This window comes from Mauremys reevesii, linkage group 15 (assembly GCF_016161935.1).
Source record: "Mauremys reevesii isolate NIE-2019 linkage group 15, ASM1616193v1, whole genome shotgun sequence".
NCBI classification, from domain to species: Eukaryota; Metazoa; Chordata; order Testudines; family Geoemydidae; genus Mauremys; species Mauremys reevesii.
The window spans coordinates 7,788,649-7,815,074 of NC_052637.1; the positions used below are offsets into that span (position 1 = coordinate 7,788,649).

The following is a 26,426-nucleotide window of genomic DNA, read 5'->3' on the forward strand; positions in this document are numbered from 1 at the left end:
TTCCCCATCATCAGACATTTTACCAAAATTTTTTCCTGTGTGCGTCTGACAGAGCTAGAAAATTGTAATGGTAGTTGTAAATGACAATGTGTCCTTCATTGCCAGTCTATAACTGGACAGATGGTCAGGGGAGCATTCTCTTTAGATCCATGTATACCTGGACTGAAGAAAGGCCGGAGTGTCCCGAAGAAGCTGTATTTGAAAGTGTAGATATGGGAGTCATCACACAAATTGTAAAATGAGAGCTCTCCTGCCTCATAGTCCAGAAAAATCCCAACCCTCGTGGGCTTCATTTCCAAGGTGATTGTTGTCCGAGGAGTGGAGAGGGCTTTGTATTCTCCATTCCACAACCTTATGGCCCAGTAGCCACCTTCAGGTGCTATATTTTTGTACCTCTCCCTGTTTTCTGAGTCAGCACAAACCCCCAAGTGCCACATAGTCTTGTTCTTAAGCTCCACTTCCCAATAATGTCTCCCAGAGTTAAATCTCTCAGAGCCCAGGACACAGCAATAAGAATCAACAATGTCCAGATCTTTAGGTTGTTCCCCCGTTATGTCTGCACAGTTCACACTTTTGAGGTCCTTTGACACCAAGAGTTCAGGATGTGCTGTTTCTGGATCCAGAGTCACATTCACTGGAAGGAGGAAAGAGATCATTTTAAATATGTTATTCCTTTAAGTTAATAACATCTGGGAAGCCATCACATTCTATTCAGCCCATGTTCATTTTATCATAAAAGTAGTGGAGTTTCAAAAATTACAAGTTAAATTATCAGGTTTATAAGCATATTGTTACTGGTTTGAATGTCATCATGATTCCTTACACTAGCCCAAAAGTGCCGATTCTATGGGTGCTCTGGGGCTCGAGCACCCATGGGAAAAAAATAGTGGGTGCTCAGCACCCATTGGCCACCTGCCGATCAGCTGTTTAGCAGGCCCCACCGATCAGCTCTTTCCCCATCCCCTCCAGAACCTCCTGCCCTCCGCCAATCAGCTGTTTGGTGGCATGCAGGAGGCGCTGGGGGGGAGGGAGAGGAGCAGGGACAGGAAGAAGTGGAGCAACGGCAGGGCATGCTTGGGAGAGGGGGTGGAGCGGGGCTGGGAAGAGGTGGGGTAGGGTGGAGCAGCAGGGGTGGGAAGAGGCAGAGCGAGGGTGGGACCCTGGCTGAAGGGGCGGGGCCGAGCAGTGGTGGACCACCCCTGGGGAAAGCTGAAAGTAGGTGTCTGTGCACCAGAAGTTCATGAGTAGTGTTTCATTGTCCTGGATTTAGAGAAAGAGGTCTTTAAATCCATGTATCCCCAGAGGAAGGACTATCTTCTCCCCCATCTCCTCCAGCCACCTCCTAAGAACAGGGAGTGGAAACATGATCAGGCATATTTTCATTGGCTATTTCTGGGAGGGAGTTATTTGCGGGTGGGGTATTTGGTGGGGGCATGGTGAGAAAATAGGAGTATTTGACATTTGCTCATTTATGGAGCAGCGGGGACAGAAGGCCAGTGAGGATAATTGGCGGCATGTGACTTCCAGAAGAGGAAAGAGTACCAGAAACGTCCATGTACCAGAAACACAGACGCAGGTGAGCAACCGTTTTCATGTTCTCTCCGCAGGTACTAGTGCAGAGAGTGGAATGGATGATACATCTGAGGGAACAGAGCAGAAGGAGACTCCACTGATTGGAAGGCATGAGATGCACCGTCCTAGGGATGGGGGTTCCACGACCACCACTCCCAAGAGGAGGAGGAGGAGGAGGGTGGTGGTCGGGGACTCTCTCCTCAGGGGGACTGAGTCATCTATCTGCCGCCCTGACTGGGAAAACCAAGAGGTGTGCTGCTTGCCAGGATTCATGATGTGACGGAGAGACTGCCGAGACTCATCAAGCCCTCAGATCGCTACCCCTTCCTGCTTCTCCACGTGGGCACCAATGATACTGCCAAGAATGACCTTGAGCGTATCACTGCAGACTATGTGGCTCTGGGAAGAAGGATAAAAGGAGTTTGATGTGCAAGTGGTGTTCTCGTCTATCCTCCCTGTGGCAGGAAAAGGCCCGGGTAGAGACCGTTGAATCGTGGAAGTCAACGAATGGCTACGCAGATGGTGTCGGAGAGAAGGGTTTGGATTCTTAGACCATGGGATGGTCTTCCAAGTAGAAGGATTGCTAGGCAGAGACGGGCTCCACCTCACGAAGAGAGGGAAGAGCATCTTTGCAAGCAGGCTGGCTAACCTAGTGAGGAGGGCTTTAAACTAGGTTCACCGGAGGAAGGAGACCAAAGCCCCGAGGTAAGTGGGGAAGTGGGATATCGGGGGAAAGCACAAGTAGGTGAGTGCAAGAGGGGAGGGCTCCTGCCCCATACTGGGACAACAGGACGATCAGTGAGTTATCTTACATGCCTATACACAAATGCAAGAAGCCTGGGGAACAAGCAGGGAGAACTAGAAGTCCTGGCACAGTCAAGGAATTATGATGTAATTGGAATAACAGAGACTTGGTGGGATAACTCACATGATTGGAGTACTGTCATGGATGGATATAAACTGTTCAGGAAGGATAGGCAGGGCAGAAAAGGTGGGGGAGTTGCATTGTATGTAAGAGAGCAGTATGACTGCTCAGAGCTCCAGTATGAAACTGCAGAAAAACCTGAGAGTCTCTGGATTAAATTTAGAAGTATGAACAACAAGGGTAATGTCGTGGTGGGAGTCTGCTACAGACCACCAGACCAGGGGGATGAGGTGGACGAGGCTTTCTTCCAGCAACTAACAGAAGTTGCTAGATCACAGGCCCTGGTTCTCATGGGTGACTTTAATCACCCTGATATCTGCTGGGAGAGCAATACAGCAGTGCACAGACAATCCAGGAAGTTTCTGGAAAGTGTAGGGGACAATTTCCTGGTGCAAGTGCTGGAGGAACCAACTAGGGGAAAAGCTCTTCTTGACCTGCTGCTCACAAACAGGGAAGAAATAGTAGAGGAAGCAATAGTGGATGGGAACCTGGGAGGCAGTGACCATGAGATGGTCGAGTTCAGGATCCTGACACAAGGAAGAAAGGAGAGCAGTAGAACAGAGACCCTGGACTTCAAAAAAGCAGACTTCGACTCCCCCAGGGAACTGATGGGCAAGGTCCCCTGGGAGAATAACATGATGGGGAAAGGAGTCGAGGAAAGCTGGCTGTATTTTAAAGAATCCTTATTGAGGTTGCAGGAACAAACCATCCTGATGTGTAGGAAGAAAAGTAAATATGGCAGGTGACCAGCTTGGCTTAACAGTGAAATCCTTGCTCGTCTTAAACACAAAAAAACAGCTTACAAGAAGTGGAAGATTGGACAAATAACCAGGGAGGAGTATAAAAGTATTGCTCAGGCATGCAGGAGTGAAATTAGGAAGGCCAAATCACACTTGGAGTTGCAGCTAGCTGGAGATGTTAGGAGTAACAAGAAGGGTTTCTTCAGGTATGTTAGCAACAAGAAGAAAGTCAAGGAAAGTGTGGGCCCCTTGCTGAATGAGGGAGGGAACCTAGTGACAGAGGATGTGGAGAAAGCTAGTGTACTCAATGCTTTTTTTGCCTCTGTCTTCACAGACAAGGTCAGCTCCCAGACAGCTGCACTCTGCAGCATGGTATGGGGAGGAGGTGACCAGCTCTCTGTGGAGAAATAAGTAGTTCGGGACTATTTAGAAAAGCTGGACGAGCACAAGTCCATGGGGCCGGATGCACTGCATCCAAGGGTGCTAAAGGAGTTGGCCGATGAGATTGCAGAGCCATTGGCCTTTATCTTTGAAAAATCATGGCAATCAGGGGAGGTCCCGGATGACTGGAAAAAAGCTAATGTAGTGCCCATCTTTAAAAAAGGGAAGAAGGAAGATCCAGGGAACTACAGGCCAGTCAGTTTCACCTCAGTCCCTGGAAAAATCATGGAACAGGTCCTCAAGGAATCAATTCTGAACCACTTAAAGGAGGGGAAAATGATCAGGAACAGTCAGCATGGATTCACCAAGGGCAAGTCATGCCTGACTAACCTAATTGCCTTCTATGATGAGATAACCGGCTCTGTGGATGAGGGGAAAGCAGTGGATGTGCTATTTCTGGACTTTAGCAAAGCTTTTGATACAGTCTCCCACAGTATTCTTGCCAGCAAATTAAAGAAGTATGGGCTGGATGAATGGACTATAAGGTGGATAAAAAACTGGCTAGATGGTCGGGCTCAACGAGTAGTGATCAATGGTTCCATGTCTAGTTGGCAGCCGGTATCAAGTGGAATGCCCCAAGGGTCGATGCTGGGGCCGGTTTTGTTCAATATCTTCATTAACGATCTGGAGGATGGTGTGGACTGCACCCTTAGCAAGTTTGCAGATGACACTAAACTGGGAGGAGTGGTTGATACGCTGGAGGGTAAGGATAGGATACAGAGGGACCAAGACAAATTAGAGGATTGGGCCAAAAGAAATATGATGAGGTTCAACAAGGACAAGTGCAGAGTCCTGCACTTAGGACGGAAGAATCCCATGCACTGCTACAGACTGGGGACCGAATGGCTGGGCAGCAGTTCTGCAGAAAAGAACCTAGGGGTTACGGTGGACGAAAAGCTGAATATGAGTCCACAGTGTGCCCTTGTTGCCAAGAAGGCTAATGGCATTTTGGGTTGTATAAGTAGGGGCATTTCCAGCAGATTGAGGGACGTGATCATTCCCCTCTATTCAGCACTGGTGAGGCCTCATTTGGAGTACTGTGTCCAGTTTTGGGCCCCACACTACAAGAAGGATGTGGATAAATTGGAGAGAGTCCAGCGGAGGGCAACAAAAATGATTAGGGGGCTGGAGCACATGACTTATGAGGAGAGGCTGAGGGAACTGAGATTGTTTAGCCTGCAGAAGAGAAGAATGAGGGGGGATTTGATAGCTGCTTTCAAGTACCTGAAAGGGGGTTCCAAAGAGGATGGATCTAGACTGTTCTCAGTGGTAGAAGATGACAGAACAAGGAGTAATGGTCTCAAGTTGCAGAGGGGGAGGTTTAGGTTGGATATTAGGAAAAACTTTTTCACTAGTAGGGTGGTGAAGAACTGGAATGGGTTACCTAGGGAGGTGGTGGAATCTCCTTCCTTAGAGGTTTTTAAGGTCAGGCTTGACAAAGCCCTGGCTGGGATGATTTAGTTGGGTTTGGTCCTGCTTTGAGCAGGGGGTTGGACTAGATGACCTCCTGAGGTCCCTTCCAATCCTGAGATTCTCTGATTCGGAATGGTATTTGCTCATTTGATGGAAGAAGGGCTACTCATTTAGTGTGGAAGGAATTGGTTTTATTGTGTTTTGTTTTATCTTTAAGTTTCTATTACAGGGGATTGTAGAAGAACTGGTAGTTGGAGAAAGAGGGGTATTTGGGTACATTCAGCTGGGGATGACAGACCTACCTCTTTTGGATGGCTAATATTGTGCATGTAGGAAGGGCTGAGGGTAATGAGAGAGGTGAATGTGATATCCCTGGTGTTAAGTGGAAGAGGGAATAGGAGGATATAATGACCCTCCTGTCCTAGGTGTGGATGAGAAACCTGCTAGAATGAGCTGGCCAAATTTTCAAAACAGCTCCAGAGCCATTGTGATGAACTCTTGAAAATCTAGCCCTAAAAGCCAGAAATCATCTGCCTTGTCTCACTGTGACCATCACTAAAGGAAATTCAGAGAATCTAAGAAATTGTATAGAATGCCCACAATCAGATCTCTCTGTCCTCAGCTCACAGCAGCATTGCTCAAACTTCTCAGTTATCCATATCAGGACCTACAAAATGGGGTGTAATATCCATCTCCTCGAAAAGCCTATTCTTCCCTCACCCTCCCTCTACCAGACTAAAAGTTATCTCCAGCTATGATAGGAAGAAAATAACTTACAGATAACATTTAAGGCCCAGATATACCTCCATCCCACATAAATATGGAGTTGTCTCATTTTGTATGTTATTTACATCAAAGATGTTGAGAAAGGTGGTTGTAGATATTTGCAGTAGCTCCTAAAGGAGCATTTATTAAAGCACCTAAATCATGGGTGTTTTTGTTGCACTGTCACTAAGAACATAAGAACGGCTATATTGAGTCAGACCAAAGGTCCATCTAGCTCAGTATCCTGTCTCCCGACAGCAGCCAGTGCCAGGTGCCCCAGAGGGAATGAACAGAACAGGTGATCATCCAGTGATCCATCCCCTGTTGCCCATTTCCAGCTTCTGGCAAACAGAGGCTAGGACACCCAGGGCCGGCTCTAGCTTTTTTGTCCCCCCCAGCAAAATAATAAAATAAATAAACAAACGCAGCTGAACTGCCGAAGCAAAAAAACAAAACAAAACAAAAAACACCACGGCAGGGCGGCCAGACTGTGCCACCCCAAGATTGACCGGAATGCTGCCCCTTACAACGTGCCGCCCCAGGCACGTGTTTCCTTGTCTTGTGCCTGGAGCCAGCCCTGGGGATCCAATCACTGCCCATCCTGGCTAGATGAACTACTGTTTGAGTGCTAAGCTACATGTTACAGGTGGCTAAACATTCAAAGCCAAATAAGAAAACAATTCTTTCAAGATGGTCTTGTTCTGAGGTGGGACAATATTTGAACCACAGAGGCAGGACACTTCAGATACAGGAGAGCTCCCATCCAAATTTGGATTGGCTTGTGTTTTGGGGCTGAATGTGGGTGGATAATAGTTATGTCTAACAAGTCATGGATTTAAGCATGATTCTCCGCATGGGAGCAAGGCATTTAAATACATATTCCCTTCTGAGGCCTCACTCTACTCAGATGGAATAAATTAGGGGTTACAGCACAGATCTCTCAATGCATTAGATTTAATAGAATCATAGAAGTGTAGGACTGGAAGGGACCTCAATAGGTCATCTAATCCAGTCCCCTGCACTAGTGGCAAGGCGAAGAATAAGATTATCTAGACCACCCCTGGCAGATGTTTGTCTAACCTGCTTTTAAAAACCTCCAATGATGGAGATTCCACAGCCTTCCTAGGCAATTTATTCCAGTGCTTAACTACCCTGACAGTTAGGAAGCTTTTCCTAATGTCCAACCTAAACCGCCCTTTCTGCAATTTAAGCCCATTGCTTCTTGTCCCATCTTCAGATGTTAACAAGAAGAATTTACCTCCCTTCTCCTTGTAACAGTCTTTTATGTACTTGAAAACTTATGTCCCCCCTTCAGCCTTCTCTTCTCCAGACTAAACAAACCCATTTTTTTCCTATCTTCCTTCATAGGTCATGTTTTCTAGACCTTTAATCATTTTTGTTGCTCTTCTCTGGACTTTCTCCAGTTTGTCCACATCTTTCCTGAAATGTGGCACCTAGAACTGGACACAATGCTCCAGCTAAGGCCTAATCAGCCTGGCGTAGAGCAGAAGAATTACTTCTTGTGTCTTGCTTAAAACACTCCTGCTAATATATCCCAGCATGATGTTTGCTTTTTTTTGCAAAAAAGTGATACACTGCTGACTCATATTTCTGTTCCTCTGAGCTCTTTATCCTGTTTATAATGTTATGGGTTGGGCTAAACCCATAAAAGTTGGTGGGTCTAACAGCTGCCTTCATTCAGTATCAATGGAAAAAGCAATTGAGCTCCTTTATGTAACCACGTAGCTGAAACAATAGCGTTTTCCACCAATAACACAAGCAAATGATACGGCCCAAGAAAAAGGCACACGTGCGGCATATATGGGCTGAGAGGTTTCCGTGGGTATTGTTTCAGTAGAGGTGTACGTGTGAGAGAAAGGCAGGAAGAACAAAGCAGTAACAGACACAGATATAAAGCAGAAAGTGAAGGACACATCCTGAATAGACACTGGGAGCGTGGCCCGGAGAAAAAGCCTTGAGCAAAACTTTTGTGGACTGAATGTTAGCTGAAAGAGGCCTGGGACTGTGCAAAAAGAAACTATTTCCTCTTGTTTGACTCTTCCTGTATTCAGAGATGCATGACTTTGTACAGTCTTTGTAAATAAACACGATTGCATTAAAGACATAGCTGACTCCAACATCAATTTTTCCTCCTAACAAACAGCCTGCAGGACCCCAAATTTGGCTGACCGCTCAAGTCTAAAAGGGCTAAACACTAACTTGCATTTTTATATTATCGCCTCTTACATCTCTCTTAAGAGCCAATACTTTTTTATCCTGATAATTGAGAAGAAAAGGGAACAGTGGTCTTTGAAAGAAAGGTATTTTGACATTGATAACATGTCAATTTCAGTTACCTGCAAATCTTCGGGCTTCTCTGATCACTGAAACAAAGGTACAAAAACAGCTGAAGACTTGTCCAAATACATGCAGTCTTAATATAATACAACTTGGTACCACTTTTATGGCCAGGAAATCTTTTTTTGTTAAACTCAAATCAGAAATCTGAATGCTCCAATCCTTACAAGAACACTGTGGTTTCAAACTATGGTAACTACCTGTTTTTCTGAGTACTATATCTAAAAAATGCCTTCTCTCAATAACCTCAAATACACTCATATTTCCTCTTCCCAAAGATTACACATCTTAAGTATAAAGCTAAAATACTTTTCACTTGGTAAATTAGAAAAGAGGAGAGAACTATGCTTATAATGGACAGGAATATTCAGTCTTAACTGTGGAATGGCTGCTTTTTCATAATAATAGAGGAAAATGGAACTTACCAAATCCTGAAAGATATTTTTCTGAAACAAAAAACAAGACCTGAAATGAATAATGCTGGAAAAAAAGAGCACTGTGTCTCCTGCCATTTTTAATTAGTTACATTACCTAACATCTGATTTACTTGGTAAGTGGTTAAAAGATACATTCACCCTTTTGCTGTAGGCCATCAATATTATGCATCCCTTCAATCAAAATAAGGTTTAAGTGGGCTTCAAGCAGTGCATGTGAGGTGACTCCTCTCCACAGAAGTCAATTTCACCCTCTATGATTTCCAGTTGCTGAGATACAGTACACACATTTAAAAAGTGCATTCAGGTTTTACAGGTATTACTGGTTCCAGTGATATTTCCTGTGCTGAAAACGGGGGATACCACTGGCACAGGTAATGGTCATATTTGTTGCAATGCTTAACCACTAGATGCCCTGGTGCCTTCAAGAATTCTCAGCCTGAGTTGAGTTTGAGAAAAGTTGCTCTGGTAGTTTTAAAGTTATAAAAGTTTATATCATATTCACTCTGGTGATATCCTGGCTTACAAACAAAAAGGCTCTTCAATGCAGGGCCGCCCAGAGGATTCCGGGGGCCTGGGGTCTTCGGCAGCGGGGGGCCCTTCCGTTCCGGGACCCGCCGCTGAAGTGCCCCAAAGACCCGCGGCGGGCCCCCCCCCGAATTACCACCGAAGTGGGACCCGCCGCCGAAGTGCAGCCCGGTCTTTGGCGGTAATTCGGCGGCGGGGGCCCCCACCGCGGGTCTTCAGGGCACTTCGGCAGCGGGTCCCACAACGGAAGGGCCCCCCGCTGCCGAATTACTGCCGAAGACCGAGCTGAACTCTGGCGGTGGGTCCCGCTTCGGCGGTAATTCGCCAGTGGGGGGTCCTTCCGCCCTAGAGCGTAAGGACCCCCCGTCGGCGAAGACTGGGAGCGGAAGAAGCTCCTGCGCCCGGCCCCGCAAGAGTTTTCTGGGCCCCCCGGAGCGAGTGAAGGACCCCGCTCCAGGGGCCCCGAAAAACTCTCGTGGGGGCCCCTGTGGGGCCCGGCGCAAATTGCCCTTCTTGCCCCCCCCTCTGGGCGGCCCTGCTTCAATGAAAACTAAAGTCACAGCCTATCTTTCCTTAGGTGTACAGCTATGGAAAGAAAGCGGTGTTAGCAAACGTGTAATAAGCAGTTTCCGAAAGCACATCAAGCAGCAGCAGTCTAAATATACAGTTTGATTTAAAACCGTTTGAAATTTTTCAGCTTTTGATTTTACAATGATGTTTTTCCATCAAAAACACAAATTTTGACTAATCCAGTATAACATCTTGAAAAGGGTTTGCAAATTGTGCTTATTTGATAGATTTATCCAGCTCCAATCAGAATGTTTGATATCTCTAATTTTCCTCTGTAACGTTTCCTCTCAGGTAAACAGTCACTTTTGGTTTACTTAAAAACACCTCTTCTACCAGAGAAACAAAGATAAACTTTTATTACTTTTTCTTCATTTTAGAGACACACTTAGGTAAATGAAACTTACCTTTCTCTTTCTCCACCTGAAATCGTTGTTTATCTAGAGGAAGAAGAGAATGAAATACGAGATTCATGTCATATTTTTGGTGATATTCCTTCTGTTATTTCATATAATTATGCTAAAATTATAAAAGACAATGTGAGACAGAAAGATTGAAAATCTTTCTCCTATTAAAGATGGGATATTGAACTAGCTGGGCACACATCTAATCCAGTATGTCCATTTTCCTGTTTCCTATGAAATAAGGACAGACACAAGTTGATCTGTGGAAGCCCAATTGCAATTTATCAAAATTAAAAACATACTAAAATAGACTTTTTTGATCTTTTTCCTACAATCATGACCATAAACACCACTTGTACAAAGTCTCATTTTAATAGCTGTTTGCAGCATTGATCTCACAAGATGGGTTGGTTCAATTAAAGATATTAACTCACCCACCATGTCATCACAGACATGGACCAACCCCACAAGTTTGGGGTTGTTTTTTACATAGGTAGGTTTTGTTATACTATTTACTGAAGCCTTCAACGTTTACTGTTCAGAGGATGTTCTTTTCGTGAAAATATGACAATCAATTGGCAATTAAATGGGTGATAGAGGGCCGCAGAGGGAGAGTGGTGGTCTTTGTCTCCTAGTTTGGTATTTGTGCTGTATTAGGACAGTGAAACCCCACAGCAGAGATTGATTAAATTAGCCGGTGCTACTCTTGGCCTCCCTAGGAGTGTTTTCTGTTCTATGACCTTAGCCTGCAGATCAAACTAGGGTAGGCTGTGTGGCCAAGTAAGTTTCTGGAGAATCAGAGCAGAAGCTGGGAATGGGCAACAGGGGATGGATCACACGGTGGTTACCTGTTCTGTTCATTCCCTCTGAGCCACCTGGCATTGGCCACTGTCAGAAGACAGGATACTGGGTTAAATGGACTTTGGTCTGACCCAGTTTGGCCGTTCTTATGACCATGGAATTTGCTGCTTATCAGCTGGAGCAAGAAGCAGCCTATGATTAAAAAATATCTCCCACGGCCAACTCCTCGCTGTAAGAACTATTGTTTGATTTCACTGCATTTATTAGCATTGATATAGTCAAGAATGTGCCATTCTTTCCAAACAGAGAGTGTGAGGACCCTCTTTACTGTATCTGTGGTAAAGTCTCTTCTATCTGATCGTTCAGATAAACCCCAGCTTGGAGTTTGTCAGCTCCTGGGGATGCAGATTGAGCTTCTAGGGGACTTTACCAAAAGGACAACAACTGTAATGGCTACCACGTCCCTCTGACCACACTTCCCAGCATTCTTGGAGTCAGGAGTGTAGACATTAGGGACTGAAACCCATGTTGAGGTCAGTTGCAGTCCATATGCTTTATAAAAATATGCTTATGAGTGTGAATATGATGTAACTGGAATATGCTTTATGCAAAAGGTCTCTTGTTTGGTATGATAAAGGTCACAACCTGCTGAATATAGTCCTCCTATTTGTATGTATGTATCATTCTTGTATCTGAAGCTAGAAATATGATGTATAACTCTGAGGTCCTATTATAATTATGCAAAGTGTGGGCCATTAATGGTGGCTTAGAATCTTGATGGCTCCCATTGACTAGGATAATTGGTTGGTTTATTTACTTGCAAGCCTTTCTGTGTACGTGTGGGCCAGCCCATGGGTAATGAAGAATGAGGTCTCACAGGACATGTGATCGTGTCACATGATACTGAAATCCATCTTAAATCTGGTACTTTTCCATTTAGAAGGAGGAGTGGGGACCTAGAGAGACAAAAGATTCCCGCCTGGTGCCAAAGCTATAAAAGGGGGTGGAACAGAAGAAAGAGGGCTGCCAGTCATGAGAAAACCCCTAGTTTCCATCTAAGATGTCTGCTGGAACTAACAAGGACTATACCAGGGAAAGGATTGGGCCCAGACTAGGAAGGCGTCTAGTCTGTGAAAGAAGCTGTTTGGAAGACCTCTGAGGGTGAGATTTTACTTGTAATCAGTTTCTTAATGTATTAGGCTTAGGCTTGCGTGTTTTTGCTTTATTTTGCTTGGTGACTTACTTTGTACTGTCTGTTATTACTTGAAACCACTTAAATCCTACTTTTTATACTTAATAAAATCACTTTTGCTCTTTAATTAACCCAGAGTAAGTGATTAATACTTTGGGGAGTAAACAGCTGTGCATCTCTATCAGTGTTAGAGATGGCGGATAATTTATGAGTTTACCCTGTATAAGCTTTATACAGAGTAAAACAGATTTATTTGGGGTTTGGATCCCACTGGGAACTGGGTGTCTGGGTGCTGGAGATAGGTGACCTGCTAAGCAGTTTTTGGTTAAAGTCTGCAGCTTTGGGGGCGTGGACCAGACCTGGATCTATGTTGCAGCAGGCTAGGGTGTCTGGCTCAACAAGGCAGGATTCTGGAGACCCAAGCTTTGGCAGGAAAAACGGACTAGGAGGTGATTCCAGCACATCAGGTGACAGTCCCAAGGGGGTCTCTGTGTCTCCGAACATCACTGCAGCCCTGCAACGCTCCACCTTGGGGGACACAACCTCAGCCTGCAGTGTTGGGATGGTGCCAGGGTGGGAGCTGGGATTTGGAGGACTTTGTGAGTGCTCAGAGGCAAGGAAAAGGTTTGTTCATCAATGTTTATTAAGTATTAGTTAAATTTAACCCCTTCCTTCCCCACATCCTATTTTTCCTGTTCCCTGTAATGTCCCCCCATCCGTTATGCTCTTATTTTGGGTGTGTTATTACGTTGCTAAGTTTGTTTTGTTTGCCTTGCCTATGTGTACTAGGCTTTACAGTCCTTGCCAGCTAGCAGTAATTGTACTAATTTTCTCAAGGGACAGAACCCCTGTATACATAGGTACTGACTCCATGACTGCTCCAGCCCTGGAGAACTCATGGGAAAAAAACAACAGTGGGTGCTCAGCACCCACCAGCCACAGCTGGTCAGCATATGGAGGAGACACATGGGGGAGGGAGGAGAGCAGCGAGCGGCAGGGGCCTGGGTTGGAGCGGGGTCAGGAAGAGACAGAGCAAGGGTGGGGCCTTGACAAAGGGGGAGGGGAGGAGGCAGAAGAGATGTTGCGAGGGTGGAGCCTCAGTGGAGGGAGCAGAGCAGGGGCAGGAAGAGGCAGAATGAGGGCGGGGCCTCAGAGGGGACAGGGAAGACGCAGGAAGAGACAGAGCAAGGGCAGGGCATTGGGGGAAGAGGCAGAGTGGGGGCAGGGCGTTGGGGTGGAACGGGGGTTTTGCACCCCTGGGGAAAAATTAAAGTCAGAGCCAATGCCTGTGTATATGTGAACTCTCAATATTGGTGACAGCAAGCACCAGATAGAGATAAAAGGGAGGAGGCTTAAGCCACACCTCAGGGGAGGGACTACACATACATGATAATAAACGTTGTTTTCTTGGCTTACCTTATTTCATGGACTATTTAAGATCAGATAGCTCACTTGCTCCATACAACCCATAAACTTACCTTCAAAGACTTTCAATTTAGAGTGCAGAGAAGCTATTGGAAGGAAATGATCAGATATGTTAGATATCCTTTCACCTTTATGGTGACATTTCAACTGATATTTACTGTAATTTTGCTATAATTGTGGTAGAAACAGATAACTGAAAAACAAAACAAACAGATGTACATGATGTGGAAGGTAATTTACAATTAATCAGAAACCAAAAAAAAGTTAAAATAGTTTTGGGTTTTTTAAATCTCACAGTAAGTAGATGTACATTTGTATTGTTTTCCATACCAAGAAACAGCATTCAGCTTTGTTTCACTGTGTGCAATTCACTATAGATAAAAGAAGCAGAATTATATCTTTTGCTTGTATCTTGCATTTCTCATTACTATGCCAAAAAAAGACGACATTCTTACAGTATAAAAATGATTTTTGTTCTATTGCCAATTCATAATGAAACTTTTAAACTGAAATGATTTTTTCTAACGTCTTCTTCTGACTCAGAATTGCATAACGTTTCTTCAATGTATGGTATTTTAACTTTTCTTAATTGTATTGTATTTTGTAATATACTGAATTTGTAGGAGTTCACATTCACATACAGCAGGGGTGGCCAAACCATGGCTCACAAGCTGCATGCGGCTCTTTTACAGTTAAAGTGTCACTCGTGGAGCCCCCCATGCCCACCCAGTGGTGAACTGGAGGCGGTTCCCACCGGTTCATGGGAACCGGTTGTTAAATTTAGAAGCCCTTTTAGAACCGGTTGTCCCAGTTCTAAAAGGGCATTTAAATTTAACAAAATCTCTGGAAGGTCCCTGCCCTGCCCCTGGCCCCAGCTCACCTAGCTCCGCCTCCTCCCCTGACGCTCCCCCCCAGCTTCTCCTCCCCTGCTTCTTGTCAATCAGCTGAGCTGGGGCAGGGGCGGGGCGTGAGGAGGGCTCCAGGCACCGCACAGCCCGGCTCTGGCCCAGCCCTGATTCTGGGCCCCAGCCCCGACTCTAGGCCGTGTGGCTCCGGCCAGGGGGGTTGGGTAAGGCGGGGACAGGAAATGGGGCATGGGGAGGTTGGATGGGGCAGAGGTTCTTGGGGGGCGGTCAGGGGATGGGGGGGTTGGGTAGGCGCCATGTGGGAGTTCTGGGGGTCTGTCGGGATGGTGGTGAATGGGGTCGGGGCAGTCAGGGGACAGGGAGCAGAGCGAGTTGGGCAGGGGGTGGAGTCCTGGGGGGCTGTTAGGGTTGGGGGTCTCGGGAAGGAGTGGTCAGGGGACAAGCAGCGGGGGGGCGGGTTATGGGTTGCGGTTTCTGAGGGGGGCAGTCGGGGGCAGGACATAGGTGGGAGGTGAACTCACTGGACGGTTCCGTACTGGGTCTTTGGTGGCGGGTCCTTCAGCCGCTGGAGCCGTGCCACCAAAGACCCAGTAGGGAACCAGTTCCTAAGATTTTGGCAGCTCATCACTGCGCCCACCCCTTCTCCGCCTACCCCACTGGGAGGGGAGCTTGGGGTTTCTGCCCTGTGGCAGGGTGGTGGGGCTAGAGGCTTCTGCACAACAGGGAAGGGGGGGCCTCAGTGCTTCTGCCCCATGGTAGGTGTTGCTGGGGCTTGGGGCTAAAGCACCTCCTACAGAACAGAAGCCCTGAATCCCACCACAGGGCAGGAGCCCTGGCAGGTGTGCCCCACAGGGCTGACGTCCCAAGTCTTGACAGGCACACCCAGCCACAGGCACCGGCTTCCTCCGGGCCCCAGGGGTGCTCGACCCCCCCCACCCGACCACTTCCTCCAAACCCCCACCCTTGCCCCCACTCTGCCCCAGGCTTTGCCCCCACCCAACATCTTCTTTCAAGCCCCCACCCTTCCCTCCATCTTCCTGCCCAGTTCTGCCCCCTCCCCTGAGCGCACCCCGCAGGGCCGCCCAGAGGATTCAGGGGGTCTGGGGCAAAGCAATTTCGGGGGCCCCTTCCATAAAAAAATTGCAATACTATATTCTTGTGGGGGCCCCTGCGAGGTCCGGGCAAATTGCCCCACTTGCTCCCCCCCCCCCATGGGTGGCCCTGGGAAAAATAAACCTTCCGCATCTCAGGACAAACCCAGTTTTGAGAAAACTTCTTTACAAGGTATCACTGGTTCTCAGCATCAGCTAGTGTTAAAAGGCACTAAAGCTAATTAAAAGGATTGGACAAATATTTCCTGTCAAAACTTTTTTTGGATTGAAAACTAGGGGTTTTTAAAAAGCAGAAAAAAATCACGGACAATGTCTGCTTTCCTTCAAAATTTGTTGTGGTGTTTTAAATTGAAAAGCTGAAATTAATCTGCCAAAACCTGAATATGGTTTGGGGTTTCAAGAAGTGTGTGGCCAAATATTTGCTGCTTGCTGTGTTTGATTGTTTAAAAAAACAATACAAAATTCTGCTTAAAAAAAATCCAAAACTTTTGAACCAGCTCAGATTGTGACCAAACGCCTGAGCCCATCCAGTTGGAGATTTTTCCAGGTTTCTGATACTCTGCTGGCTTCCTTGACTCGTATCTGTCTCCATAACTTTGAGTTCATTTAGGTTAGAACATAAGAATAGCCATACTGGGTCAAACCAAAGGTCCATCCAGCCTAGCATCCTGTCTACCGACAATAGCCAATGCCAAGTGCCCTAGAGGGAGTGAACCTAACCGGTAATGATCAAGCAATCTCTTTCCTGCCATCCATCTCCACCCTCTGACAAACAGAGGCTAGGGACACCATTCCTTACCCATCCTGGCTAATAGCCACTAATGTACCAAACCTCCATGCATTTATCTGTTTCCTAGAGACTGGCTCCATGGGGTCGCTCACAAACTGGAGACGGTTACTGTGGGTTTGTCTTTAGTATAGCTTATGTACATACTCCATGAACTCAGCATTTGAGCTTGTTCCAGAATCTGGGATGAGCCTATGTTGTGAAAATTGAAATGCTCAAAATAGAACATGCATGTGAATGGACACAGGGTGCTAAAATTAAATTAACCCGGGGTTCTCAAACTGGGGGTCAGGACCCCTCAGGCTATTATGAGGTTATTACTGGGCGTCACGAGCTGTCAGCCTCCACCTCAAACCCCACTTTGCCTCCAGCATTTATAATAGTGTTAAATATATAAAAAAGTGTTTTCAATTTTTAAGGTGGGGGTCACACTCAGAGGTTTGCTATGTGAAAGGGGTCACCAATACAAAAGTTTGAGAACCACTGAATTAACCCCTCTGAAGCCTCAGGGAATGCTGGGGGGGGGGGGGTCACCGTTGGTAAGGTTGGGAAGGAGGTAGTTGGTGTAGGATATTGCTCTTCTCATGTGATCCCTCCCCCAGTGGCTAATTTTAAATGAAGCTACCCTCCCCTGACATGAATCTCCCTATGGCACTGAAATTAAATATAGACTATAATTTGGCATTTGAGAAGTGAAAGGGATGGTAACCCTAAGGGAAAAGCTAACAGCTTGGCTCTTCTGCAACCTGCTGAATGAGCTTGAGGGTAGGGAAGGCTGTGCCTCCCAAACAGCCTGGCCCTGCCCCCTATCCGACCTCCACCCACTTCCTGCCCCCGACTGCCCGCCCCCCACAGAATCCCTGACCCATCCTGCTCCTTGCCCCCTCACCGTCCCCCAGAGACCCTCCCACCACCACCACTCGAGGACCCCACCCCTTCTCCCTGTCCCCTGACTGCCCCGACCCCTATCCACCTCCCTGCTGAGTCCTGACAGACCCCCGGAATGCCCATGATCCAACCCCATTCCCTGTCCCCTGACCGCCCCAACCACTACCCCCTCCCTGTCCCCTGACTGTCCCTGGGACTCCCTGCCCCTTATCCAACCCCCCTGACCCCGGCCTCTTACCCCCGACTCCCCCCTCTCCCGGAGCCTTAGCTTGTCGCTTCCAGGAGTGTCCCTGAACAGCTGCAGCGTGGCTCCAGCAGGGCCTGAGCTCCGCCCCGCTCAGAGCCGCATGGTAAGGAGGAGGGGCTGCGAGCTCCAGTAGGGCCTGAGCTCCCAGCCCCGCCCCCTTACCATGCAGTTCTGGGCGGGGCGGAGCTTAGGCGCCACCGGAGCCACACTGAAGCTGTTCAGGGACACTCCTGGATGCGCTGAGGCTCTGGGAGAGGGGTGGAGGCGGGGTCGGGCCGAGGCCGGGGCGGAAGCCTCACCCGTTCCCTTGGGGGCCCCTGCGGAGCCCGGGGCCTGAGGCAAATTGCCCCAGTTGCCCACCCCCCTCTGTGAGGCCCTGGCACCCTCCTCGCTCTTCCCCTCCCACCCCCAGCGCCTCCTGTACACTGCAGAACAACTGATTGCAGCAAGCGGGAGGCACTGAGAGGGATGGGGAAGAGTTCAGCAGGGCCGCTGGTGGACAGGAGGTGCTGGAGATGAGGGGGCAGTTGGCTGCCAGTGGGTGCTGTGACATTGTGCAGTTTATATGGTTTTATAAAAATATGGTAATGAGTGAATGTAATATAACTGGAATATGCTTCATGCAAAAGGTCTCTTGTAAGGTACCATTACAAAGCTTATCATCTACTGAGTGTGATCATCCTATTTTTTATAAATGTACCACTCTTGTATATGGGACTAGAAATATGAAATATAACTCTGAGGGCCTAGTGTAATTATGCAAAGAGTGGGCCATTAATGGTGGTTTGGAATCTTAATGGCTCCCATCAACCAAGACAACTGACTGGGCCTCTGTTTGCAAGCAAGCCTTCCTGTGAGTCAGGCTGGGAGGAATGAAGGCTTGGGGTCTTACAGTGACATGGATTCCAGTTCATGTAACATGATCACATCTTTAACCTGGTGCTTTTCCATTGAGAAGGAGGGGTGGGAACCCAGAGGGACAAAGGGTTCCTGCCTTATGCAAAAGATATATAAAGGGGTGGAACCGAACAAAGGGAGAGAGGAGCCATCATGAAGAATCCCCTAGCTACCACCTGAGCTGGAACAAGAGCTGTAGCAGGGGAAAGAATTGCGCCCGGGCTTGGAAGGTGTCCAGTCTTAGGGAAAAAAACTTACTGAAGCATCTCTGAGGGTGAGATTATCTGTATTCAGTTTGATTAGACACAGATTTTCACATTTTATTTTATTTTGCTTGGTGTCTTACTTTGTTCTGTCTGTTACTACTTGGAACCACTTAAATCCTACTTTCTGTATTTAATAAAATCACTTTTTACTTGTTAGTTAACTCAGAGAATGTATTGATACCTGGGGGAGCAAACAGCTGCATCTCTCTATCAGTGTTATAGAGGGCGAACAATTTATGAGTTTACCCTGTATACGTTTATACAGGGTAAAACGGATTTATTTGGGTTTAGACTCCATTGGGAGTTGGGCATCTGGGTGTTAAAGACAAGTACACTTCTGTGAGCTGCTTTCAGGTAAACCTGCAGCTTTGGGGCAAGTAATTCAGACCCTGGGGGTCTTTGTTGGAGCAGACTGGAGTGTCTGGCTCAGCAAGACAGGGTGCTGGAGTCCTGAGCTGGAAGGGAAAACAGGGATAGAAGTAGTCTTGGCATATTGGGGGGCAGCTCCCAAGGGGGGTTCTGTGATCCAACCCATCACACTAATTTTTTTCTGTGGGTGCTCCAGCCCTGGAGCACCCACGGAGTCAGGGCCTATGCGCCCAGCCCTTGAACTTCTGAAGATTATCATATGTGGCTTAGAGGGTCAGTAAGTTTGGCCAACCGGACATAGAGTGTCAAGATTACTCTTCCAGAGGGAAGATTTTAAGTATCTGAAGGCTCTGCCTCTCCTCCATGTTTGGTTTACAAAGGGACAGAGTTTCCAAATAATCTGTCTACAATTAGATCATTACACAGTGTATCTATTGTCCACAATCAACATGTGGCTGTGCATAGGAAGAACAAGAGAACCCCAAGGAAAGTTGAACACTGAATTGAAATCCTCTATTAATCCTTCTATATACCACCCTCTCTCATTTTAAAAATATCTCTCTGATTATATCTGTACTCAAGGCCATCCATGTAGGGGTGTGGGGCCTGGGACAATCCCCCCAACTCCGGCCCAGGCACCACCCCCACTCCATCCCTTCCCCCAAGCACCTGCCCTTTTCCCACCCCTGTCCCGCCCCCGCCCCACCTCTTCCTGCCTCTGCTCTGCCCCTCCCTGCCCTTCCACTCTTCTCTCGAGCTCCAACCCACCTCCTTCTGGGTTCTGCCCTCTCCCCTGAGCGACACCAGGAGCCAGCGGGGTGGGGCAGAGCAGAACAGGCTGGGGCCAGGTTGCTCGCTTTTGCCAGCACTCCCACCCCCCATCAGCTCCCCCACGCTTCCCTGGACTCCGTGTCCTGATGCACGGGCCCCCCCAAAGCATGGGGCCTGGAGCGGTTTCCCTGGTCCATCCTATGGACAGGACTGCTCTGTCTATACTGTCCCCTTTATTTCATGTATTACCTTTTTCTTTGTGTTGCTTCCATGTACAATAAATAGTCAAAGGAATGAAAAACCCCAAAACCAACAGGTTTAGTGACAGGCGAATCACCGTCACATGGGAGACCTTTGGGAAAAAAGAATCTGAAAAACAAATGCATATTATTAATTCATTATGAACCTTGTTATTCTCTCTCTTTTTTCCAATACCAGCATCCCATTTCTAACCCCAGTGTCAACCCTCTGTTGAGTGGTAGCAAATATCTGGGCCTTGCACCTCAGTTTCCAGCAGAGGAAAACCAATGACCTGAAATCAGAGTATATTCTCAGTGTAACTGACTTTATTTACACATGGAGATGCGTCCTGAAATGCATTTAGGCCAGTGGATTTCAATCTTTCGAATGGAGGTGCGGACCCCCTTTGGAAATCTTAGATACAGTCTGCCGAACCCCAGGGCTCCATGGACAACAGACTGAAAACCACTGATGCAGGACAAATAGTTTATCGAACCAGACTTCATATCAATGGATGTATGAACTGACCTGCTATATAAACACTTGATACCTCTTCTTGGTTCAGGATGTTGTTTCTGATTGTGCAGGTCAGATTCTGGTTGGAATTTTCTGTTACAATAAGTACAGATTCAGTCTGAAACAGGCCATTTTCATCACGGAAGTATTTTGCAGGCAATGATGGGAGAGGCTGTCCTTTGAGATCCTTCCACAGCGACTGAGGCTCTGGATACCATCCACCTGATCGACACACCATTCGGATACCTCCATCCTGGTAACCCTCAATAGAGATCAGGGGATTAGTACCTGAAACTGGAGAATGAAGTAAATCTGCATTAATTGTGTATTCTGGGTTAAAAATTTAACATATTCGGCAACAGAACATCGAGGGCTAGACTGATCCTTTAGGTTCAGCCTTGAGTAAGGGATGACACATTTATCAATTCAAGGAGCAGCCTTGAAAGGAATTATGGCTCAGAGCCACAATTACCCCTTTACTACTCTTTTGTGTGGGGAGGGAAGTAAGAGGCTACAAAAAGAGAACAACAACAGGGGATTTCAACTATCCACACATTGATTGAGAACATGTCTCCTCAGGATGGCATGCAGAGATACAATTTCTAGACATCACTGAGTGACTGTTCTTGGAGAAGCTAATCTTAGAGGCAGTTCTTGATTTAATCCTAGGTGATGCACAGGATCTGGTCCAAGAGGAGAATATAGCTGAACCATCACTAATAGAAACCATAATGTAATTAAATTTAACATCCTTGTAGAGGGTAAAATACCAAAGAAGCCCACCACAGTAGCATTTAAATTAAAAAAGGGGAACTACACAAAAATGAGGCGGCTAGTTAAACAAAAATTAAAAGGAACAGTCACAAGAGTGAAATGCCTGCAAGCTGCATGGAAACTTTATAAAAACACCATAATAGAGGCCCAAACTATATGTAGACTGCAAATTAAAAACAAACAAACAAACAAATCAGTAAGAGGACAAAAGAAAATGCTACCATGGCTAAACAACAGAGTATAAGAGGCCCTTAGAGACAAAAAGGCATCCTTTAAAAATTGGAAGTTACTTTCTACTTTTCGCAGTAGAATTTAACGTAAACTCTGGCAAGTCAAGTGTAAAAGCATAATTAAGAAGTCCAAAAAAATAATATGAAGAGCACCTAGCAAAAGACACAGAAATGAGCAGCATTTTTTTTTAATTACATCAAAAGCAGTAACTCGTCCAAATAATCAATGGGGCCACTGGATGATCAAGGTGCTAAAGGAGTACTTAAGGAAGACAAGGCCCTTGCAGAGAAGCTAAATACATTGTTTGCGTTGGTCTTCACTGTAGAGGATGTGTTGTAGATTCCCACACCAGAGTCATTCTTTTTAGGTGACAAATCTGAGGAACTGTCTAAGATTGAGGTATCAATAGAAAAAGTTTTGGAACAAATTGATAAATTAAACCATAATAAGTCACCAGGACCAGATGAGATTCACCCCAGAGTTCTGAAGGAACTCAAATGTGAAATTGCAGAACTACAAACTGTGGCATGTAACCTATCACTTAAATGAGCCTCAGTACCAGATAACTGGAGGATAGCTAATGTGACACCTACTTTTAAAAAAGCCTCCAGAGGCAATCCTGGCAATTACAGGCCAATAGCCTAACTTCAGTACAAGACAAATTGGTTGAAACTATAGTAAAGAGCAGAATTATCAGACAGATAGATGAACATGGTATGTTGCAGAAGAATCAACACGGCTTTTGTAAACAGAAATCATGCCTCACCAATCTATTAGAATTCTTTGAGGGGATAAACAAACATGGACAAGGGTGATCCAGTGCATATAATGTATACGGACTTTCAGCAAGCCTTTGACAAGGCCGCTCACCAAAGGCTCTTAAGCAATGTAGGCAATCATGGGCTAAAAGGGAAGGTCTTCTCATGCGTCAGTAACTGGTTAAAAGAAAATGTACTGAGGGGAAGCAGCTGCTTCCCCTGCACCCCACTAGCTATGCTACTGGTGGAGCGGGATCCTGGGGGGCAGTGTGGGGCTAGGGTCTCACGGAGGGGGCAGAGCAGGTGTGGGGCACCCACCAGAAAAACCAAAAGTCAGCGCTTATGAAATGAGATACAACAATGTCCTCTCAACCTAGGGAAGGCAATGTAGAAAATAAAGTTTACTGACCTGATACATGTAGTTCCAATGCAGCTTCTTGATATGAGAACTCTGATCGAAAGAAACACTTGTACAGCCCTGAATCAGAGAGTCTGATATTGCCTATCCTCAAGGCAACTCTTCCATCAGCCAGGCCCTCTTTCAGAAACTCTGTCCTTTGCCGATATTCTGACATCTGCTCTGCATACTGATCCTTCCCTTCACGGTACAGGTGAACAACTGAAGAAAACTGACCCCGGAACCATCTCACCTCCATGTTCTCGGCACTCATGCTGGGTGACAGGTGGCAGGCTAATGTGACTTCATTGCCTACAGAAGCGGTGATAGGGTGATCGGGTCCAATCACTGAAAAGTGTGCTGTTAAATGGAACAGGACACAAAAGCAATTGAATTCAAGAAGAACTGAGAATAGGATTTTAATTTCCTGGTCAGGCACAGTATATACAAAATATATCCCTTACAGCTTTTCAGTGCATTGTGGTTGTTCATGGCTCCTGACTTCGTATGTGAATTTTAATACACTTCCCTGTTAGCTTTCAGGAGAAATGCTAGCCTTTGATGGGAAATTATTCAAATGGAGAATTAAAATGGGAATTTATGACAAAAATGGATGAAAAATATTGCAGATCAAATTTTGCCACCAGATGCTCACACATACAACCCTCAGTGACATGAAGAAGTATTATGTAGTTGGTAGGTAGCATGGCCCACTGAACGGGGTACTAGTCATATACCCTGGCACGCAGGGTTCTAGCCCTCTTTCTGTCACTAGCTTTTGTGGCAACTTGGGCAATACGCTTCCCCTCTCTGTACCTCAGTTCCTTCATTGGTAAGAATGACCTTCTTCTGTATGAGTTTTGAGATATGGAGATGAAAAGAGCTAAGCAGTACTATCTGTGTGCAATATTTGGCCAGATTATTTTCTGGTATAATTTTAAGACCCACATTCTCTAAAATAGCCTTTAACTCAAAGTTCTACACCCAAAATTTTAGGTCCACAATATTGAAGGTCCAGCCTGCTCCATGCCACCGATGAGTGCTGGGGGACGGTTCCCCTCTTCCCTCCAGTCCCAAGGCTGGGAGCTAGGGGAGCAGAGCGGAGTGGGCTGGGGTCGAGTCACTCCAGTTCCTGCCAGCCCGTGAGTGCAGGGTCGGGCCTGCCCTGCAATCACCGGGTGGCAGGAAGTGGAGCAACCCGGCCCCAAACTGCTCCGCTCCACTGGCTTGTGCTGGGGGGTGGTTCCCCCCTGCTCCCCAAGCCTGGGGAGGAGATGGAGCAGTGAGGAAGGGGCATGGGATGGGGAAGAGAAGAGGATAGGGGAAGCGGGGGCAGGGGGAAGAGGCAGTGGGGAAAGAAGGGGTGGTATGGGGAGGAGATGGAGTGGTGGGGAAGGGGCATGGAATGGGGAAGAGAAGGGGATAGTGGAAGCAGGGGCCCAGCATGGGGATCCCCTTGGCAGCAGCTGGGGCTCCTCTGTTAAACAAGCCCATCAAACCCTCACCCTGACAAGCCCCACCTCCCCTGCATCTGCACCACCCCAATGACCCACCCGAGACACTCTCCCCACTGAGCCCCAACCACCTACACCTGGACCCCCAGCCAAATGAACCCCACCTCTCCTGCACCCAGACACCCCTCTGCTGACCTCCAACCACTTTCGCTTGGTCCCCCCTGCAGACCCCCATTGCCCCTGCACCTGGAACCTCCCTGTGCATCCAGATCCCCCACCAGGGCCGGCTCCAGACCCCAGCACGCCAAGCGCGTGCTTGGGGCGGCATGCCGCGGGGGGCGCTCTGCCTGTCGCCGGAAGGGTGGCACGCGGCTCCGGTGGACCTCCTGCAGGCGTGTCTGCGGAGGGTCTGCTGGTCCCGAGGCTCTGGTGGACTGCGGAGGGTCTGCCGGAGCTGCGGGACCAGCGGACCCTCCGCAGGCACGTCTGCAGGAGGGCCACCGGAGCCGCGGGACTGGCGACCGCCAGAGCGCCCCCCGCGGCGTGCCGCCTTGCTTGGGGCGGCGAAATTCCTAGAGCCGCCCCTGTCCCCCACTGAGCTGCCCGCACCCAGACTGCCCCCCACAGAACCCTCTTACCCCCAAGGGGATCCCCGCACACTACATCCCTCTGGACTTGGATCCTGCTGCCAGGCTGAGCCTCCTGCTCACATCTGGCGCAAAAGGGGCAGGGCCTCAGGGTGTTTCTGTGGCAGGCCTGGCCCTTGTGCTGTGTGAGGGTCAGGTTCAGCCTCACTGCCAAGTCCCTGTTCCAGAGGGGCAGGGGAGGCTGCAGGTTATTCTCGCACCTCAGTGGCCTGTGTTCTGCTCTGGCATGGTGGAGCTTCCACATTTATTTATTGTAAAAAAAAAAATTGCAGAATTTTAAAATATTATGCCCAGAATTTGATGCAGAATTCCCTCCGGAATATGGGGCACTGTACAGCTGTGGTGGTGGGACTGTGAAGGGGGCGCTGGACAGTTGGGGATCTGTGGGTGGGGGAGCTGGGCAGGGTGTGCAAGGTGCTGTGCAGTTGCAGTGGGAGGTCAGCAAGAGGGGTCTCTGGGCAGGTGGTGGTGGGCATAGCAGGTCCAGGGGCATTGGGCATAGGGATCTGTGAGGGAAGTCTCTGTGTGAGGGGGCACTGGCATAAGGGCAGGGCACTGGGCAGGGGGGCAGTGTGGAAGGGGCACGCTGGCAGCACATGGCTGGGTGGGCCAGTGTGCATCTAGCAGTTGTGGGTTTGTAAACAGTGCCCTTGTGCTGGGCTGAGTGGGGCCACTCCCGCTGCGCTGCACCTCATTGCCCCCAACAAGCCCCTTGCTCTGCGGACCGCCCCCCATCACATGCCCTATTTTCCCAATGGGGGCACACAAATATGTTTGGTGCCAGGCCCACAAAAATGTTAATCCAGCCCTGCCTACAGCCCCTCTCGCCTCATCGCCCTCTCCCCTGACCCCCCCCCCGCACCTCTTCACCCCTTCCCCCACCCCCCGCCAACAGCTCTTCGGCCACTCCCACCTGCCACTAGCACAAGATGCCTGGGAGTAGACCTGCTTGACTAATGTGTAAAAAATGCTGTCACTGGATTCTTTCTTAAAATTTGTAACTATTTTTTTGGGTTGGTTTTGTGTTTTCCAAAATGTTGATAACATTTTTATATGAACTGCCTGTTCCTCTTCACTTATTCCCATTCCCCTTACCTTCCCCCCGAACTTCCTAAGCTTCCAGGGGCTTCCCAGCTGCAGCCAACCTGACCCTATTAAGGTAGAGAAGGAGGGAAGAAAGGGTGTCCCACAAGAATGGAGAACTTCTGACACTGTCTACCCCTTTAAGACTACCATCCTGCTGTAATGTGAGACGAAGAGAGAAGCGGAAGGACATGCAAGTACTGTCAGAAGGAATCTGAACCTGTTTGTGCCTGAGTTTTCAGTACATGAAAAATCTGAATAACATTTTTGATAAAAAAAAGCAGTCACATTTTTGTTTAAAAATGTCATGAACATTCTTCCCCAAAATTGGTCCATTTCAAACCCTTCAAAAGAAAAACAACTTTGGAATTTCATTTTTTTCATAGAATTAATATTTTATTTACAGGAGGCACCAGAAAGTATGTTGAAAAGTAGGAATTCTTACCTGAGTCCAACTTGTGAACAAGAAGAGAAATGAAGATTATGGTGTAACCAAGAAGGGAGGAGCTCCCTACTGAGCTCTTGGAGACAGAGAAAGGTCTCATCTTCACTTTAGTT

At 47.5% G+C, this 26,426-nt stretch overlaps 1 protein-coding gene across 1 annotated transcript; it reads right to left on the reverse strand.

Annotated features, from left to right (window-relative positions):
• Positions 1–95: 95 nt before the first annotated feature.
• On the reverse strand, positions 96–26,426 carry LOC120383528 (butyrophilin subfamily 1 member A1-like). The gene is made up of 6 exons (XM_039501695.1): positions 26,314–26,426; positions 22,697–23,044; positions 20,537–20,818; positions 20,018–20,137; positions 10,151–10,183; positions 96–634 (listed from the first exon to the last, which is right to left on the reverse strand). The coding sequence occupies exons 1-6, from the start codon at positions 26,411–26,413 to the stop codon at positions 96–98; spliced, it is 1,422 nt and encodes a 473-aa protein (XP_039357629.1). The 5' UTR covers positions 26,414–26,426.